The sequence below is a fragment of the Scyliorhinus torazame genome, chromosome 9 (assembly GCF_047496885.1).
Source record: "Scyliorhinus torazame isolate Kashiwa2021f chromosome 9, sScyTor2.1, whole genome shotgun sequence".
Classification (NCBI taxonomy): Eukaryota; Metazoa; Chordata; class Chondrichthyes; order Carcharhiniformes; family Scyliorhinidae; genus Scyliorhinus; species Scyliorhinus torazame.
Window position 1 is genome coordinate 119,669,529 of NC_092715.1, and position 20,202 is coordinate 119,689,730.

At 43.5% G+C, this 20,202-nt stretch overlaps 1 protein-coding gene across 12 annotated transcripts in view; it reads left to right on the forward strand.

Annotated features, from left to right (window-relative positions):
- Positions 1 to 20,202, forward strand: part of srp19 (signal recognition particle 19) — a 418,259-nt gene that overhangs the window by 316,946 nt on the left and 81,111 nt on the right. For 11 of the 12 annotated variants that reach the window (XM_072516441.1, XM_072516445.1, XM_072516439.1 and 8 more), the window contains one exon: positions 1,309 to 8,851. The exons of the other annotated variant lie outside the window; for it this stretch is intronic. In XM_072516441.1, the coding sequence (XP_072372542.1) occupies positions 1,309 to 7,954 (6,646 nt within the window). In that variant the 3' untranslated portion in view covers positions 7,955 to 8,851. Of the gene's footprint in view, positions 1 to 1,308; positions 8,852 to 20,202 lie in introns of those variants that run through there. 12 annotated transcript variants of the gene reach the window in all.

A 20,202-nucleotide genomic window follows, 5' to 3' on the forward strand; every position in this document is an offset into this window, starting at 1 on the left:
CCAGGTCCCCAGGGCATTACCCTGGGTCTCTGGATTACTAGTCCAGTGACAATACCACTTTGCCATTCTTACATCTGAATCAGCTACTGTGTTTTAGATGAGATGTGAACTGAAGATATAAAGGTTCCATGGCATAATTTAATAAAGAATGGGAGATTTTATCTTGTCCTTACAGACTTCCATGCCTCAACCAATGGCAAAAAAAAATCATCATTTATCTGATTGCTTTTTGAGGCACCTTCTTGACATGAAAGGTGCATTTTTTTTATTAATAAGGCCTTAAATTGCTGGGGTTATACTGAAAATGTGTAGGGTCTATGTAGCTTCTGATTTCTGCAAAAGATTGAAAAGCACCCGACTGCCAAACCACATCAGTCAGTCTCAAACTAATTTGAAATTATTGCAAGGTGTATTTATTTACAGAAGCAAGAATAAATGATTAAATAAAATGACACAGCCCTTAATTCACATTGATGTTTAAGGCTAAAGAAACAAAGTATTTTGAAATTCTTGATATCTTTTCATGGCAACATGGAAGACAATTTGATTCCGCGGATATAACATCAATATAGAACAAATGTTGGAAATCTGAAGTAAAAACAGATCGGTGGAAAATCTCAGCAGATCAGGTATCATCTGTGGAGAGAGAAATGAAGTCAGATGAAAAGTCATCAACTTTAGCCTCTCACTTCAGATCCTGCCTGATCTACTGAGAATTTCCTCTTTTTATTTCAATATTTGTTTTTATATGCCCCACAATGAATTTTTAAAAATGGCTTATTATCTTTATTCATTCTGGGAAGTCTCAGAATACAGACCTATCAATGGAAATAGGTTTTAAAATTCTTACTTCCCAGAGATCTAACCACAGCTACAGGGCAAAGATTCCCTACAATAGGAAACAGCCTTATTGCAGAATGTCTCTTGTAAGGCAACCTCCATAAATAATGGCTTTGTCTCTTTCTTGCAGAATAAAACTTACAACATTATAAGTCCACCCCACTCCCTCCGACTTTACACTGCGTTCTTTCTTTTCCTCTCCCCATCCCTATTCATCCTCCTACCCCACTTTGCCCCTTCTATCGTGGTCCTTTCCCCTCTCCCACCCCACAAAGCACTTCAAGATTGTGTTCAAATTAATTTGAAAGGACAGTCCACATAAATAATCTGTGACTGTTTAACGCATTATTCTTATTTTCTTGGGCTTTTTTTTGCCTTGATTTAAATTATTATAAGCTAGAGTGTATTTGGTTTGTAAATCATTTTATAAATAATTCTGTTTTATACATAATTCTGTTTTCTACCCAGACAAATTCTACGAGAAAACAATTGCCTGCAGACGTTGCTACAGCACTTAAAATCACACAGCTTGACAATAGTTAGCAATGCATGTGGAACCCTTTGGAATCTCTCTGCACGAAATACCAAGGATCAGGAATCTTTGTGGGACATGGGAGCAGTCAGCATGCTCAAAAATCTAATTCATTCCAAACACAAAATGATTGCAATGGGAAGTGCTGCAGCTTTGAGGAACCTAATGGCCAACAGGCCTACTAAATACAAAGATGCCAACATTATGTCCCCAGGATCAAGTCTACCATCTCTGCATGTTCGAAAACAAAAGGCTCTAGAAGCAGAGCTGGATGCTCAACAATTATCAGAGACTTTTGATAATATTGATAATTTGAGTCCCAAAACATCCCATCGCAACAGACAAAGACACAAGCAAGGCAGATACAGTGAGTATGTTTTGGACTCTGGAAGGCATAATGATGATGGGATATGCAGGTCAGAGAGCTTCAACACTGGAAATTTGACTGTACTGTCACCATACATGACTTCTTCAATGTTACCGGCTTCATCAAGAGACAGCAGGGGGAGTGTAGACAGTTCCAGAGCAGAAAAGGACCGAAGTGCAGAAAGAGATCGAAGAGGAACAGATGGTGCTTCCTTTCCTACTTCATCTGATAATGTGTCAGATCCTTTGAAAAGAATTGGGAGACAGATTCCTACCACTGCAGCTCAAATAGCAACGGTGATGGAAGAGGTATCAAGTATGCATTTATCATCCGAGGACAGAAATTCAGCATCTGCTTCTGACCTACACTGTATGCCAGAGGACAGGTCTGCAATGAGGCGAGCATCATCATCTCATCCCAATTCAAACATTTTTAACTATGCTAAACCTGAAAACTCCAACAGAGCCAGTTCTATGCCGTATGGGAAAATGGAGTACAGGCGGTCATCAAATGATAGCTTGAATAGCGTTAGCAGCAGTGATGGCTATGGGAAAAGAGGGCAGATGAAACCATCAATAGAGTCCTACTCAGAGGATGATGAAAGCAAATTCTGCAATTATGAAAAATATCCAGCTGATCTTGCCAACAAAATTCACAATGCTAATCATTTAGATGACAATGACGCAGAATTAGACACACCAATTAATTACAGTCTTAAATATTCTGATGAACAGTTAAACTCTGGCCGACAGAGTCCGTCACAAAATGAACAGTGGGCACGGCAAAAGCATGTTGTGGAAGAAGAGATGAAAAGGAATGAACATAAACAGACCAGAACTCAACCTTCTGAATATTCTATCTACTGTGAAAGTACCTGCAGTGGGGATGAAACACACATTAAATTCCAACCTCGATTTGGTCAGTCAGATTGCTCTTACAGCACCAGGACACATAACAAGTCAGAGCAAATTAGAGTCGATCCGGAGCACAGAATGAACCAGAAAGTTAATCCATCTCTTTGCCAGGTAGATGATTATGAAGATGACAAACCAACCAACTACAGTGAACGGTACTCTGAAGAAGAGCAGCACGAGGAGGAAGAGGACAGGCCCACGAATTATAGCATAAAATTTACAGAGGAAGAACACCATGTTGAACAGCCAATTGATTATAGTTTAAAGTATTCCTCAGAAATCCCCCCACCTTCGCAGAAGCAATCTTTCATGTATTCAAAAGGTCCTTTGATTCAAGACACAGCAAAGGATCATGCAGCATCAAGTTGTGGAAACTCACCAAGTTCCAAAATTACATCTTCACAACAGAGGCGACTTCACCCTAGCTCTGCACAAGGTAGAACAACAGCCACTCCAGCAGTACAAAAATCATCCACTTGTAAGGCTCCTTCAATTAACCAAGAAACTATGCAGACTTATTGTGTAGAGGATACTCCCATTTGCTTTTCAAGATGTAGTTCATTATCATCTCTGTCATCAGAGGATGAAATGGAAGGACGTGGTCAAGTCAAACATGTATCAGATGATGGAACCGCTTTGCAGATTATTGACCTTAAAGAAAGTCATGGACAGTTATCTGCTGAGGCAACAATAGGTGAAGGTTCCTCTACTTCGCAGCATACACGAATGAAGCAAATTCGACTGCAGGCTACCAATGTGCCTCAACCTGATGTTTCTAGGCAGAAAGCTGTTGAGTTCTCTTCAGGTGCCAAATCACCATCCAAGAGTGGAGCACAGACTCCTAAAAGCCCACCAGAGCACTATGTGCAGGAAACTCCTTTGGTGTTCAGCAGATGCAGTTCAGTCAGTTCACTGGGGAGTTTTGAAAGTCAGTCAATTGCCAGTTCCATTCAGAGTGAACCCTGCAGTGAAATGGTTAGTGGAGTTATAAGCCCAAGTGATCTTCCAGACAGCCCAGGGCAGACAATGCCTCCTAGCAGAAGTAAAACTCCACCACCGCAACCGGCTCAACTAAAGAGAGATGCACATAAGATCAAGGATCAAACCAATGCTAAAAGCCGAGAGACTGGCCAACGGCAAGAGGTTGTGAATGCAGCAGTCCAAAGAGTCCAAGTTCCTCAGGATGGTGATAGCCTGATGCATTTTGCCACAGAAAACACTCCAGATGGATTTTCTTGTGCATCAAGTTTAAGCGCTCTTAGCCTTGATGAGCCATTTATTCAGAAAGATCTTGAACTCAGAGTAATGCCTCCTGTTTATGAAGATGATCATAGGAGTGAAGAACCTGATAAAGAGGAAAATACAAGTGTGAGAAATAAATGCAAAACAGAGAAAGCTGCAGAACCTGAGAAAGATATACTCGAAGATGATGATGATGACGATATTGATATCTTAGAAGAATGCATAAATTCAGCCATGCCAACTAAATCTTCCAGTAAAGCAAAGAAAACTGCTGCTAGTGCAACATCACGGATACCACCACCTGTAGCGAGGAAACCAAGTCAGTTGCCTGTATACAAATTGCTTTCTAATCAAAATCGAGTCCATGCTCAAAAGCATGTCAGTTTTAACCACGACATATTTAGGGAAGATATGCCTCGAGTTTACTGTGTTGAAGGAACTCCAATAAACTTTTCAACAGCTACATCTCTAAGTGACCTTACTATTGAGTCGCCTCCAAATGAGTTGGCAAATTCAGAAGGCATTCGACCTGCATCTGAATCTGCAATGATGGAGAAGAGAGATACTATCCCAACTGAAGGCAGGAGTATGGATGATGCTGAGATAGCAAAAGGTCTCAATCCTGCTCAGCCAGGGCAAGATGATAAAACCGAGGAAGGTGATATTTTAGCTGAATGTATAAACTCTGCTATGCCAAAAGGAAAGAGCCATAAACCCTATAGAATTAAAAAAATGTTGAATCAAATGCAACATGCATCGACATCTGTGAACAATACGAATCAACAAGAGGCTGAGAAAAGGAAACCAACATCTCCAGTGAAACCATTGTCTCAGAATACTGAATTCAAAGCACGTTCATTACAGCAAACATCCATTCCTGATCCTCAAAGTAGCTTTTCTGCTGAAGGCAACTGCATAGAACACAGAAAATTCACGGAAAAGGCTAACAAAAGGCAAACCACAAAAAATGCTGCTGGTGATTTTCAAGATAAACCACCAAGTAATGATAACCGTATTCGTGGAGGTTTTGTATTTGACTCCCCACATCATTATACTCCAATTGAAGGAACTCCATATTGTTTTTCACGGAATGATTCACTGAGCTCACTTGACTTTGATGACGATGATACCGACCTTTCAAAAGAGAAAGCAGAACTAAAAAAAGAGAAAGGCAAAAAAGACAAAACTTCTAATGATATAAAAAATTGTAACAACGAACAAATTCCTAACAGTCAGCAACCTACTGATAGAATGCAGCCAGGTCAAAAATCCTTAGTAAGCAGAGGGCAGTCAAAATCTGCATCACAGAGGCAGGCAGTTTTCTCCCAAATACCAAAAGATAGCAATGACCGAGAAACCGTTACGGATGAGAAAATGCAGAATTTTGCCATTGAAGATACTCCTGTCTGCTTTTCTCGTAATTCATCCTTAAGCTCTCTTAGTGATATTGACCAAGAGAATAATAATAAAAAAGCAACACAGCATAGAGAACAGGGAGAGCAGACAAATAGTCAAGTTGCAATTAACAGACCTCCAGCCTCTGGCTATGCACCCAAATCATTTCATGTTGAAGACACACCTGTGTGCTTTTCCAGAAATAGCTCCCTTAGCTCTCTCAGCATTGACTCTGAAGATGACCTTCTACAAGAGTGTATAAGTTCGGCTATGCCAAAAAAGAAAAAGCATCTTGCGAAAGGCAAGAGTAACTGGGAAAATACAGGAAGTGATACTTCAGCATCAATAGATGAGACAGATGAGCCTATGAATTTAAGAGAACAAGTGCAAAGTCCTATTTCAGAACAGGCCTTTTCTCCAGATTCTGAAAGCTTTGACTGGAAAGCCATTCAAGAGGGTGCTAATTCTATAGTAAGTAGCTTGCATCAAGCTGCTGCTTGCCTATCAAGACAGGGTTCTTCTGATTCTGACTCCATTCTATCACTTAAATCTGGGATTTCCTTGGGATCGCCCTTTCATCTTACACCTGACCAGGAAGAAAAACCATTCAGTTCCAATAAAGGCCCTAAAATTGTCAAACCTGGTGAGAAAATCACCAGTGATAACAAAAAGAATGAGGAGGAAAATGTTAAAGCTATTCGAGGAGGAAAAAGGGTATATAAAAGTTTAATAACTGGGAAGGCCCGTTCAAATGTTGAGACAGCTTCCAGTCATCCAAAACACACTCAACAGGCACACATGCCTATGATCTCGCGTGGAAGGACCATGATTCACATACCTGGTGTAAGGAACAGCTCACCTAGCACCAGCCCTATTCCGAAGATGCCACCAAAAAATACAACCTCTAAAAGTCCAAGCCCAGGGCAACATTCAAATAATTCACCAAGAGGCATTAAAGCACCAATAAAATCAGAATCAAGCCCATTAGGCAAGCAAACAGGTGCTCAGGGGGCATCAAGCAGCAAAGGACCTTCTAGGTCAGGATCTAGAGATTCTACTCCTTCCAGACCTTCCCAACAGTCACTGTCGAGACCAATGCAGTCTCCTGGTCGAAATTCCATATCTCCAGGAAGAAATGGGATCAGCCCTTCCAATAAGATATCGCAACTGCCAAGGACAACTTCTCCAAGTACTGCCTCAGCTAAACCTTCAGGATCAGGAAAGATGCCTTACACATCTCCTGGTAGATCAATGAGTCAGCAGGCCTCCGCAAAGCAAACAGGTCTAGGAAAAGGCACACCATCTATTACAAGAAGTGAATCAAGTTCTAAGGGGCTAAGTCAAAGTGCCAGTAGCTCTGTACCAGGTAAACGAGTGGAACTGTCAAGAATGTCTTCAACAAAGTCAAGTGGCAGTGAATCTGACCGATCTGAAAGGCCTATATTAATGCGTCAATCAACTTTTATAAAGGAAACCCCAAGTCCAACATTGCGGAGAAAATTAGAAGAGTCCACTTCTTTTGAATCTTTGTCACCACCTTCTAGGTCTGCATCACCAACTAGATCACAAACTCAAACTCCAGTTTTAAGTCTAACCCAGCATCTAGATGGGATACCCAGTCATTTAGCAAATCAAACCAGCAGCTGGAGAAAAGTACCTCCAAATCAGACTCTCTCAGTGGAACATCTTGAAGGGAGGCCTATGCGGAAACATGACATAGCTCGTTCTCATTCTGAAAGCCCTTCAAGGCTTCCTGTAAATAGATCAGGTACATGGAAGCGAGAACATAGCAAACATTCTTCATCTCTTCCTCGAGTTAGCACATGGCGACGCACAGGGAGTTCTTCATCAATCCTGTCAGCTTCTTCAGAATCAAGTGAAAAGGCTAAAAGTGAAGATGAAAAACCACATCAAGGGAATTTTGCACATGGTAACAAACATACCAAGGAAAACCCAGCTCCTTTGAGGGGAACTTGGAGAAAAATTAAAGATAATGAAATTTCACAAATGAACAACCACCCTCCTAATTCTTCAGCTCTGAATAGTGTTGAATCCAAACATTTAGTTTACCAGATGGCACCTCCTGTGTCAAAGACTGAGGATGTGTGGGTGAGAATTGAGGACTGCCCAATAAACAATCCTCGGCCTGGAAAATCTCCAACAGGTAATACACCTCCAGTTATCGATGATGTGCCTGAAAAGTTGCTTTTAAGTGATGAAGAAGGCTCAGGTGATGGACAGAACAAACCAGCTTCAGAACATAGAACTACTCATGGTGTAAGAATGGAAAAATGTTTAAATTCATTTACGCAGTTGGATAGCCCAGAGAAAAAGGCAACAGAAACTAAATGTGCTGTGAACAGTTCTGCTACCTCACCAGAAATTGAGACCACAGTTGTCACCGAGCGTACACCTTTTAGTTCAAACAGCTCAAGCAAGCACAACTCACCTAGTGGTACTGTGGCTGCAAGAGTAACTCCTTTCAATTATGTACCCAGTCCTCGTAAAAGTAGCACAGATAACAGTTCCACACGGCCATCACAAATACCAACACCTGTAAACAACAACAAGAGAAAGGAGAGCTCTAAACCTGAAACCACAGAGTCTAGTGGAAATCAAAGCCCGAAACGACATTCTGGATCATATTTAGTAACTTCTGTTTGAAATAACTGTGGTTGTAGAAAATCGATTTATGATGTATGATTTTGGCACAATTACCTGAATGAGTGGTTTTACAAGAAATATTGATCAACTTAGAAGCATTTGTAAATATCTCTACTTTTTTTCTCTTTGCAGAGGGTCTTAGTTAAGGAAGCCATATTGATAGGGAATAATATAGATGCTGGTGGATATTTGGCAGATGATTAGGAGGTTTGAGATTATTCCTGCAAGTCATAAAACCACATAAAAACACATTGTACAGTCAGTTTTACTTGTATTATGTATTAAGAGTTCATGCCATAATCCCTTATGTATTGCTTGGCTTATATAACTTAAAATACTTGGAAAGTGTCTAGGTAAGTCCATTAAAACGTATCAATCTTGTTCAACATTTTAATAGCAAAAAAATGGTCAGGGAGTTTTAAAAATTAGAAATGAATTACATACATGCAAAAAAGTGAATGAAATGAGTATTAATATTACATGTTAGTAATTGTGAAGTATCCTAACCCTCTAAGCAATCATGCAGCTGTGAAATTCACAGCCTTATGATTTCTGCTGCAACAACCTTCCCCAGCCTGCTCTTCTGCATGATCAGATTGGATGGTATGTTGTTTGAAGCAATGACTCTAATTCTGTGATCACATGATGTGCATAGATAGCTAAGGTGTATTAATATACACTGCTGTGTGTGTGCTGCAAAAAGAGATTGTCTGTAACCTTGCAGCTTTGGACTGGAGCATTTTCTCCTGATCTAGATTCTAGTAGTTAGGGCCATTGCTATGCTGTAACTTGTTGTATATTGTTATTTGAGGTGAGATGGCTACTCTTTTATGAATGAGACAGAATTGTTTCCGAAGAACTAAATGAAAATTTCAAAATAAATTATTACTGTATGTATTTTTGTGTCAGTTGAACTTTTGTGTATACACCTTACACTGAAGAAAAGCAGATGTTTTTTTTTAATGCGATTTTTGGGGTCACTTATTAAAGAACTTTAGGGCAGCACGGTGGCACAGTGGGTTGGCCCTGCAGCCTCACGGCGCCAAGGTCCCAGGTTCGATCCCGGCTCTGGGTCACTGTCTGTGTGGAGTTTGCACATTCTCCCCGTATTTGCATGGGTTTCGCCCCCACAACCCAAAGATGTGCAGGCTAGGTGGATTGGCCACACTAAATTGCCCCTTAATTGGAAAAAATGAATTGGGTATACTAAATTTTTTTTTTTTTAAATTAAAGAACTTTAGTGTGAGTTACTTGGGAAAAATTATGACTCCATGACTTGATGATGGACAAGCAGCAATGAAAGCTTGTAATATGGAGGAAGCCAGCCATCCATCATCTCTGTGCAGCTCTTTGCTAGAGCAATCCAAAACTAATCCAGTGTAACTTCCTCGCTGGGAGCTTTTACCTATTTTTTCCCTTTGAGGATGTAATCATCTTCTGACGTGAACACAATGTTAACCTGTTTCATGTTTCAACAACCCTTACTGTAAAAAAAATTTTTTAAATTCTCCCGTGTCCTCAATCTCTTTAGATTAGTTTTACATTATTATTGTCATGGTGGAGGAGATTGAAAGGTTCAGGGAGGAGATTGAAAGGTTGAGGGAGAAGATGGAGAGAGACATCATTTGTTGTCATTCGTTGTTTGGAAACTAACTCTGTGGATCATGTCACCAAGGAGCAGGAAAAGTAGAAAGATAAATCTTTGAGGGAGCTCCAGAGATAACAGCTGTGTGAGTATGAAAAGTATCCATTGCTAGAGTTCTGCGACCATCCTTCGACATTGGGTAACAGAGAAAAAGACATGTAAAGATAAAAGAATCAGTACTAGTAATAGAAGCGATCATTCATGACTTCGGGCAGGGCACTTTCGGTGCTGTGAGAAAGTGTTAGAATCCTATTGGATATTGTCGGAAACAAAATATTTTAAATTCCAGTGACCAACTTGATGGAATTGCATGACGAAGTTCAATTTTTAAGACTTTTACTGTAACAAACAAATCATGAGCAACATTTACCCGACATTACCTAATTGGCGACTAATACTCTGTCCACAAAACAAATTAATGTTTTAACACTTCTGATCACCCCACCCAGCATATACGTATACATTACAACCCTCTCAGAGGATTACAATCTTTATAGAAAACTTTCCACAGTCACACCTAGCTTCCAATGGATTCACGTCTCTCCTTTTCACAGAATCGGAATGTTGAGAGATGTCAAAAGATGCTTCTCTCAATTTCCAGAGAATTTCTGAATTGACTACCAGCAGTAAAATCCATGATTTTTTCCCAGCCTCGCCAGGACAAATTTTCCAGTCTTTAGATTGCCACAGGATGCATCTCTTTGACCAGAGCTCCCGTTTTCTGCCTGTTCGCTCGCCAAGGTCCCACAGACTTCTTTCTGCTGACTACACCAGCTGTAACGTTTTGTCTCAGTGAGATCTATTTCTTTCTGGCCAAACACTTGGAGACAAGTCAGTCGGCTGTCAGCCCAGCTACTCCTGTCTTTATTAGCACTGTTCTCCCAGTAAGTCTCAACCTAGATTAACACTAATTTCAAAGACATTAGAGAAGCTAAGGAATGGGTGATAGCTGGAGAAGGCATATTGTTGTTTAATGGGGAGTGACTTTGAAAGGGTACAGGACAGTGACACATGAAGAAAGAACAAAGAAAAGTACAGCACCGAAACAGGCCCTTCGGCCCTCCAAGCCTGCGCCGACCATGCTGCCTGTCTAACCTAAAACCTTCTACACTTCTGGGGTCCGTATCCCTCTATTCCCACCCTGTTCATGTATTTCTCAAGACACCCCTATCGTACCTGCTTCCTCCACCACATCCGGCAGCGGGTCCCAGGCATCCGCTACCGTCTGTGCGAAAAAAAAACCCTTGCACATATCCTTCAAACTTTGCCCCTCTCACCTTAAACCTATGTCCTCTAGTAATTGATTCTTCCACCCTGGGAAAATGCTTCTGACTATCCACTCTTGTCAATGTACCTCATAATTTTGTAGACTTCTATCAGGTCACTCCTCAACCTCTGTCGTTCCAGTGAAGAACAAACTGAGTTTATCCAACCTCTCCTCATAGCTAATGCCCTCCATACCAGGCAACATTCTGGTAAATCTCTTCTGTACCCTCTCCAAAGCCTCCAGATCCTTCTGGTAGTGTGGCGACCAGAATTGAACACTATATTCCAAATGTGGCCTGACTTAAGGTTCTATACAGCTGCAGCATGACTTACCAACTTTTATACTCAATTACTGGCCGATGAGGGCAAGCATGCCGGGTGCCTTGACTACCTTCTCCACCTCCACATGAATGATCAGTGACCTGTGAATCTGTACACCCTGATCCCTCTGCCTGTCAATACTCTTAAGGCTTCTGACATTTTCTGTATATTTCCCATCTGTATTAGACCTTCCAAAACGCATTACCTCACATTTGCCCGGATTAAACTCCATCTGCCATCTCTACACCCAAGTCTCCAACCGATCTATATCCTGCTGTATCCTCTGACAGTCCTCATCGCTATCCGCAATTCAACCAACCTTTGCATCAGCCGCAAACGTACTAGTCAGACCAGTTAAAAGGCAACACGGTGGCGCAGTGGTTAGCACTGCTGCCTCAAGGCACCATGGATCTGGGTTTGATCCAGGCCCCGGGTCGTTTTCCGTGTGGAGGTTGCACATTCTCGTGTTTGCATGGGTATCGTCCCCCAAACCCAAAAAGATTTGCGGGGTAGGTGGATTGGCCACGCTAAATTGCTTCTTAAGTGGGAAAAAAAAATTGGGTACTCTAAAAAAAATTTTTTTTTTTTAAATCAGACCAGTTACGTTTTCCTCCAAAACATTTATATATACTACGAACAGCAACGGTCCCAGCACTGATCCCTGCGGAACACCACTACTCACAGCCCTCTATTCAGAAAAGCACCCTTCCACTGTTATCCTCTGTCTTCCATGTCCAAGCCATTTCTGTATCCATCTTGCCAGCTCACCTCTGATCCCATGAGACTTCACTTTCTGTACCAGTCTGCCATGATGGAACTTGTTAAAAGTCTTACTGAAGTCCATATAGACAACATCCACTGCCCTACCTTAATCTATCACCTTCGTCACTTCCTCGAAAAACTCAATCAAGTTAGTGAGACACGACCTCCCCTTCACAAAATCATGCTGCCTCTCGCTAATACGTCCACTTGCTTCTAAATGGGAGTAAATCTTGTTCGAAGAATCCTCTTCAATAATGTTGCTACCACTGACGTAAGGCTCACCAGCCTGTAATTTCCTGGATTATCCTTGCTACCCTTCTTAAACAAAGTAAGAAGTCTTACAACACCAGATTAAAGTCCAGCAGGTTTGTTTCAAATCACTAGCTTTTGGAACGCAGCTCCTTCCTCAGGTGAGTGAAGAGGTGCATTCCGAAAGCTAGTGATACAAAACAAACCTGTTGGACTTTAACCTGGTGTTCTTACTGTGCCCACCCCAGTCCAATGCCGGCTTCTCCACATCATTCTTAAACAAAGGAACAATATTGGCTATTCTCCAGCCCTCTATATCTCGCTGTATGCTATTGATGTGAAATAGTATGAATGGGGAGGGAATTAATATGAGCTTGGAGATGGGAGGAACCAGGAGACAAATTGCCAAATGGCAAGAAAAAGAACTGCAATAGTTGGAAAATGATCAAAAGCTGAAAAAGGTTACAGCCAGTCTGCAGCCATCCTGATGAAATGTCATCTTGGCTTAAAACATCAACTCTATTTCTCTCCACAGATGCTGTCTGACCTGCTGAGTATTTGCAGCTCTTTTTGTTTTAATTACTGTTTCTTTTATTTAATAAAACATTTTATTGAGGTATTTGTGATTTTATAACAATAACAGAAGAAACAGTGTACATACAAATTTAATTACTGTTTCTGATTGAATTAATTTCAGGCTCAAGCACAAGCAATCAATGTATATTTAATACAAGAGCAAAGTACTGTATATGCTGGAAATCTGAAGCAAAAATAGAAAATGCTGGAAACATTCAGCAGATCACAACTGTAATGTTAACGTTTCTCTTTCCGCAGATGCTAGACTTGCTGAGTATTTACAACATGCATTTTAAAGCTGACTTACAACTCCATTCATCCTATTTATCTACACAAGACTAATGCAACAAAGTGTTTAGTTTCCCTTTTTTTCTTTTGAGTTTTCATGGTTATATTGGCCTTTCCATCTGCTATACCTGAGACTTTACAGATCACAAATTCTGCCTAAAGCTTTTGGCAATAGCCAAAGACAATAACTTGTTGACATGAAAATAAAAATGGCTGACATTAATTTGGGAACTAAAAATTGATTTTAAAGACAGACACAACCCAACCTTTGCTGAAGATATGTATTCTCCCAAAGAAGGAATCTGGGAACACAAGAAATTGCAGGGCATTCAGCATCAGGGTGAATTTTCAGAACTTTAAAGTTCTTTGAGATGTCACACTAACCAACTATTATGTTTAGTAACTATGCCTCTAAAGCAAATTCTTGGTAGAAGAACTAGACATGACTTCTGATGACCTTGTGCTGCTTCCTGATGTGTAGTCTTCCAAATGTATCTAGCTTGCATCTCATGTGATTACTCTAGAGAGAAGACTGTTCTGAAACACACTCTTATACAAGCATTGGTGCCTATTTAAGGGCTTCTTGCATCCCGATATTTTATTGATTTCTATTATTTTTTCATATTTCTTGCACCAAGCTTGAAAGAAACATGACTTTGCAGATCCACAACCTATCAGAAAGAGGATTGTAAATTGGATAATTTCAGACTTTAAAATTGCGATTGTACTTAGCAGGATTTGTTTTTCAAAGTAGTAGATGAATTGGTTCAGCAAAAGGGAGTCCAAAATACAATTGTTGATATTGATCGCCCAAAACTCTGCTGCATGTGGTCTGACACATCAAATCTTGTTCACCTTGCATCTCTTCTCACTGACTTATATCAGCTCTTGGGTAAGCAATGCCTTGATCTTAAAATTCACATCCTTGTTTTCACGTTCCTCTGAACTGTTGCCCCTCCCTGTCTCTATAATTGCCCCCAGCCCCACAATCCTCAAATATCTGTGCTGTTCTACTTCTCACCCCTTGATTTTAATCGCTCCATCATTTATGGCTGTGCCTTCAACTACCTGGTCCCTAGGTTCTGATATTCCCTTCTTGAAACTCTTCTTCCACCTTGTTTTCATCCTTTAAGCCCTTACAACCTACCTTTTTGTCATCTGCCCTCATATCTCGTTCTGTATCTTAGTGTTATATTTAACTTTTAAATTCCCCTGTAATGCAACTTGAAATATTTTTATTATGTTAAAAGATGCTATATAAATACTCAATTTGCTATTGTTGATACAAGCCCAGCAACACTCTTCTACCACAGTTCTTAATTTCAGAGGGATGGTATGTCTGCAGTTGTGTTAAGTTTTCCTGCAGTTTCTTGATGTTTTACTCTGCTGGGGCCTGGGCTTATGTTTTGAATACTCCTGGGCCATGTTCAGAGCATGGGGTTGATGGGGGTGGGAAACAACCTCAATGATCTATAGGCTTGAACCAGAGAAGCACACTTGAGATCCAGAATTCTTGATCTATGAACAGTCAAAGCTTCCATATTTGATCAGAGATTGGAAAAATTCCATTCTAGGACAATCTGAAGTCTAAAGCAGATAACCTATGTATCTGAAATAATACAGGATACTCTATCTCCATGGGATCAAGGTCAAAAGAAAAGGAGTGTCAACATCCCAGAAAAAAAAGATGTTGGCTAGAAATTGCCTAGCCTGCTGCTTCCATACAGAAGAAAGGCAAGCTATTGTCAAGAGGAGACAAATATAGGAAGCTCTTAACACATACCGTTTGCCAAAAAGCAGGAGGCATACCCAGTGAAGTAATTCCACTGAATTCATGGAATCACTACAGAGTAGAAGGAGGCCATTCAGCACATTGTGTCTGCACCGACCCTCTGAAAGAGCATCCCAAGGCCCAAACCCCACGCTATCCCCATAACCCCACCAAGGCCAATTTATCATGGCCAATCCACCTAACCTGCACATCTTTGGACTGTGGAAGGAATTGGAGCACCCGGAGGAAACCCACACAGACACCGAGAGAAAGTGCAAACTCCACACACACATTCACCCGTGGTCGGAATCGAACCCAGGTCCCTGACGCTGTGAGGCAGCAGTGCTAACCACTGTGCCTTGGGAATCTGGAAAAAATATTCTGGACATCTCAGCAGCAACCTACATAAAAATCAATAAACAAGAAGAAGATTGTCTAATTTTCAGAGGAAGATTTGAAGTTGAATTTCCCTTCTCAATGAAGAAACAGGTTTTCTCCCCAAGCCACGCAACATCTCGATTTGGAACTATATCATTTTTCCTTCATTGCCATTGGTTGAAACATGCTCCCTAACACCACTGTGGATGCATCTACACCACTTGGACTGCAGCGGTTCCAGAAGAATCTCGTCAACACCTCATCAAGGACAATTAGGGATGAGCAACAAATGCTGGCCTAGCCTGTGACACTCCTATCCTGTTAAAGGATTCTTAAAAAGATAGGAGTAAGCATAACAGGAAAAAAAATTGACATTTTTTTCCAATTAAGGGGCAATTTAGTGTGGCCAATCCACCTATCCTGCACAACTTTGGCTTGTCGGGGTGAGACACGGGGAGAATGTGCAAGCTCCACACGGAGTGGGAGTGAGCATAACATGATAGAATTTCACATTCAGATTGAGGGTGAGCAATGTGGGTCTGCAACTAGTACAAAGGTATGAAGAGAGTTGGCTGAAGTGGAATACAAAATAAGTTAAAAGGTAAGACAATAGAGAAACAGTGGCAAGCATGATATTTTTTTATTCCCCTTTTTCACATTTTCTCCCAAATTTACACCCAAAAATAAACAATAATCAGTAACGAATGTAATGTCAATCCCCATATCAATAACAACGATCCCATCCTCCCACCAAACCCCAGACATTGGCCTGCATGTTAACAGAAACAAATAACAAAAAAGAATCAGGAATCACCCATAGTCACCATTAACACATACAGTCCCCCTCCACACAACCCTCCCAACCCCACTAATGTTCGATATGTTCCTCGAAAGTGCATAATGAATAACGCCCAGATTCCGGTGGCGGCCATGGAGGATTAGGTCGCACATTTGATAGCCCCTGCCTGTAACAGACTTTTGGACCTTTTTTCCCCCGTTTTTTTTTTCAGATTTTATGGGATAAAGCAGTGATGAAGAGTGAGACAGTAAGGAGAAATCCCCCTCCGGTGTATGGAGAATTGGACCAGAAGTGGCTGTGTGAGACGACAAAATCGTATAAGGGAGACGCAAGCAGAGCTGGTAACACGGGACAGCATGGCAGGGCCGTGGAGAGACGATGCTGGTCGACTGAGCTGCTGGTGAAGTTTTTCAAGGATTGCTTCGCCAAGCTGAAGAAGGACACGCTGGACCCGATTAAGGCTTCGATTGATCAAATGGTTCAGAATCAGGAAGCCCACAGGAGAGCGATCCATGAAGTGGAACAAAAGTTGTCCGAGCACGAGGAGTATATAACTGTGCTGGAAAGCAAGGTGGGGATGATGAACAGCCGCCAGAAAAGAATGCAGGAGAAGCTGGAGGACCTGGAGAATAGGTCGAGGAGGCAGAATCTCAGAATTGTTGGCCTCCCTGAAGGCAGTGAGGGATCGGATGCGAGGGCCTATGTGACGGACATGTTGGAGAAGTTCATGGGGGCTGGGGCATTCCCTCGGCCCCTGGAATTGGACAGAGCGCACAGAGCCCTCGCGAGGAAGCCCAGAGCGAACGAGCCGCCGAGGGCCATGGTGGTACGTTTTCACCATTTCATGGACAAGGAACACGTTTTGAGGTGGGCCAAGAAAGAACGGAGCAGCAAGTGGGAGAGTTGCGCATCTATCAGGGCCTGGAAGCGGATTTGGCCAAGAGGCGAGCTGGGTTCAATTGGGCAAAAACGACCCTTTTAAGAAGGGGCTGAAGTTCGGGATGCTGTACCCAACCCGTCTGTGGGTCACACATGAGGAACGGGACTTCTACTTTGAAACGCCAGACGAAGTATGGACCTTTATTAAAGAAATGAAGCTGGGGGCGAATTAAAAGACATTTAAGCCTTGGAGAAGTACTGTGGCGGTGATTTGTGGTGCTGGATTGTATAAATTTAAGTAGCTCTGTGAAATAATGGGCTGTGTGGATGGTTAAAGGTTGCTTTGTCTTGCAGGGACCTTATTAGGGGGGATGGACTTTGAATTTGGTTCTGATTTTTGGGTGCTGGCTAGTCGGCTAGTCGGTGGAGTGGGGGGTTGGAAGCCCCCTGTCCAGGCTGATCATATGGAACATGAGAGGACTGAATGGGCCGGTCAAGATGGCTCGCGTGTTCGCGCATTTGAGGGAGCTGAAGGCGGACGTGGCAATACTACAAGAGACACACCTAAAGGTTACAGACCAGACGAGATTGAGGAAGGGGTGGGTTAGCCCAATGTTCCACTCTGGACTGGACTCAAAGACCAGGGGGGTCACGATCTTGATCAGCAAACAATTGGCATTCGAGGCAGGGAGAATCGTGTCAGACAAGGGGGGTAGGTACATAATGGTGAGTGGGAAGCTGGAGGGGGTGCGAGTGATACTTGTGAACATATATGCTCTGAATTGGGACGACGTGGAATTTGTGAGGCGGGTGTTAAGATCCCAGACTCAGAGTCACATAACCTGATCATGGGAGGGGACTTCAATACAGTCATTGATCCGGAAGTGGACCGGTCAAAATCTAGGACAGGGAGGAGGACGGCTGCGGCAAAGGAATTGAAGGGTTTTATGGAACAGATGGGGGGAGTAGACCCATGGAGGTTTGCACGGCCAAGGACGAAGGAGCTTTCCTTTTTTTCACATGTCCACAAGGTATACTCTCGCATCAACTTTTTTGTTCTGAGCAGGTTGTTAATACCGAAGGTGGTGGTTACTGAGTACTCGGCAATTGCAATGTCGGATCATGCCCCGCACTGGGTGGATCTATGGGTTAGTGTGGAGAGAGGGCAATGCCCGCTGTGGAGATTGGATGTGGGGTTGCTAGCGGACTAAGCGATCTGTGGGTGGGTTAACAAGTCCATCCAGAACTACCTGGAAACAAATGATACAGGGGAGGTCTCTGCAGCAATGGTCTGGGAAGCTTTGAAGGGAGTAGTCAGAGGGGAATTAATCTTGATACGGGCCCACAGAGAAAAGGTGGAACGGGCTGAGAGGGACAGGTTAGTTGAGATATTCCAGGTGGACAACAGATACTCGGAGGCCCCGGACGCGGGGCTACTGAGGGAGCAGCGGAGGTTACAGGTGGAGTTTCGTTGACCACGGGGAAAGCAGTGGAACAGTTGAGGAAGGCAAGGGGGGGGCGATCTATGAGTACGGGGAAAAGGCAAGCAGAATGTTGGCACACCAGCTCAGGAAAAGAGAGGCGGCCAGGCAGATAGGTAAAAGTAAAGAGTAGAAACGGTAATACTGTCCTGGACCATTGCCCAGCCCAGCCCAGACCCCAGACCAGACCCCCAACCTAGCCCCCAGCCCAGACCCCCAACGCAGCCCAGATCCCAGGCCCCCAATCCAGCCCAGAACCCCATCCCAGACCCCAAGCCCCCAGCCCAGGCCCCCAATCCAGACCCCAGGCCTCCAGCCCAGACCCCCAACCCACCCCAGACCCCCAACCCAGCCCAGGCTCCAGACCCTCAGCCCAGACCCCCAACCCAACCCAGCCCTCCAAACTCTCCCACTCCAAACTCACCCACTCCCCACTCACACCCACTCCAAACTCTCCCACTCCCCACTCACACCCACTCCAAACTCACCCCTCACACCCACTCCCCACTCATACCCACCCACTCCAAACTCACCCACTTCTCACTCCAAACTCACCCACTTCTCACTCCAAACTCACCCACTCCACACTCATTCACCCATTCCCCACTCTCTCACACTCCAAACTCACCCACTCCACACTCACACACACTCCAAACGCACCCACTCACACACACACCCCCCACTCACACGCACTCTCCACTCCAAACTCACCCACTCCCCACTCACCCACTCCCCACTCACACACTCCCCACTCACACACTCCCCACTCACACACTCCCCACTCACACACTCCCCACTCACACACTCCCCACTCACACACTCCCCACTCACACACTCCCCACTCACACACTCCCCACTCACACACTCCCCACTCACACACTCCCCACTCACACACTCCCCACTCACACACTCCCCACTCACACACTCCCCACTCACACACTCCCCACTCACACACTCCCCACTCACACACTCCCCACTCACACACTCCCCACTCACACACTCCCCACTCACACACTCCCCACTCTCACACTCCCCACTCTCACACTCCCCACTCTCACACTCCCCACTCACACTCCCCACTAACACACACACCCCACTCCAAACTCACCCACTTCCCATTAACACACTCCCCACTCACACACACTCCCCACTCCAAACTCACCCACTCCCCGCTCACACCCACTCCATACTCACCAACTCATCCCCACTCACACCCACTCCCCACTAACACTAAAAAAAAAAAAATACTGTCCTCGACCCAGCGGGGATGAATGAGGTGTTTAGGGACTTTTATGGTAAATTATATGAGTCGGAACCCACAGCTGGGGTGGAGGGGAGGAGACAGTTTCTAGATCAGTTGAGATTCCCAACGGTGGAGGAGGACCTGGTGGAGGGGCTGGGAGCCCCAATTGAGATTGAGGAAATAATCAAGGGGCTAGAGGGAATGCAGTCGGGCAAGGCCCCGGGGCCTGACGGCTACCCGGTGGATTTCTACAAGACGTTTTCAGAGATATTGAGCCCACTCCTGGTGAGGACATTTAATGACGCAAGAGAGAAGGGAGTCCTCCCCCAACAATGTCGCAGGCCTCGATTTCATTGATCCTGAAACGGGAGAAGGATCCGGAGCAATGCAGGCCATATAGGCCGATGTCTCTCCTGAATGTGGATGCCAAACTGCTGGCTAAGATACTGGCCACAAGGACAGAGGACTGTGTCCCAGGGGCCATAGGGGAAGACCAGACGGGATTTGTTAAGGGCAGGCAACTCTATGTTCGAAGGCTTCTAAATGTTATTATGATGCCCTCAGGAGAGGAGGCGGAGGTGGTGGTCGCG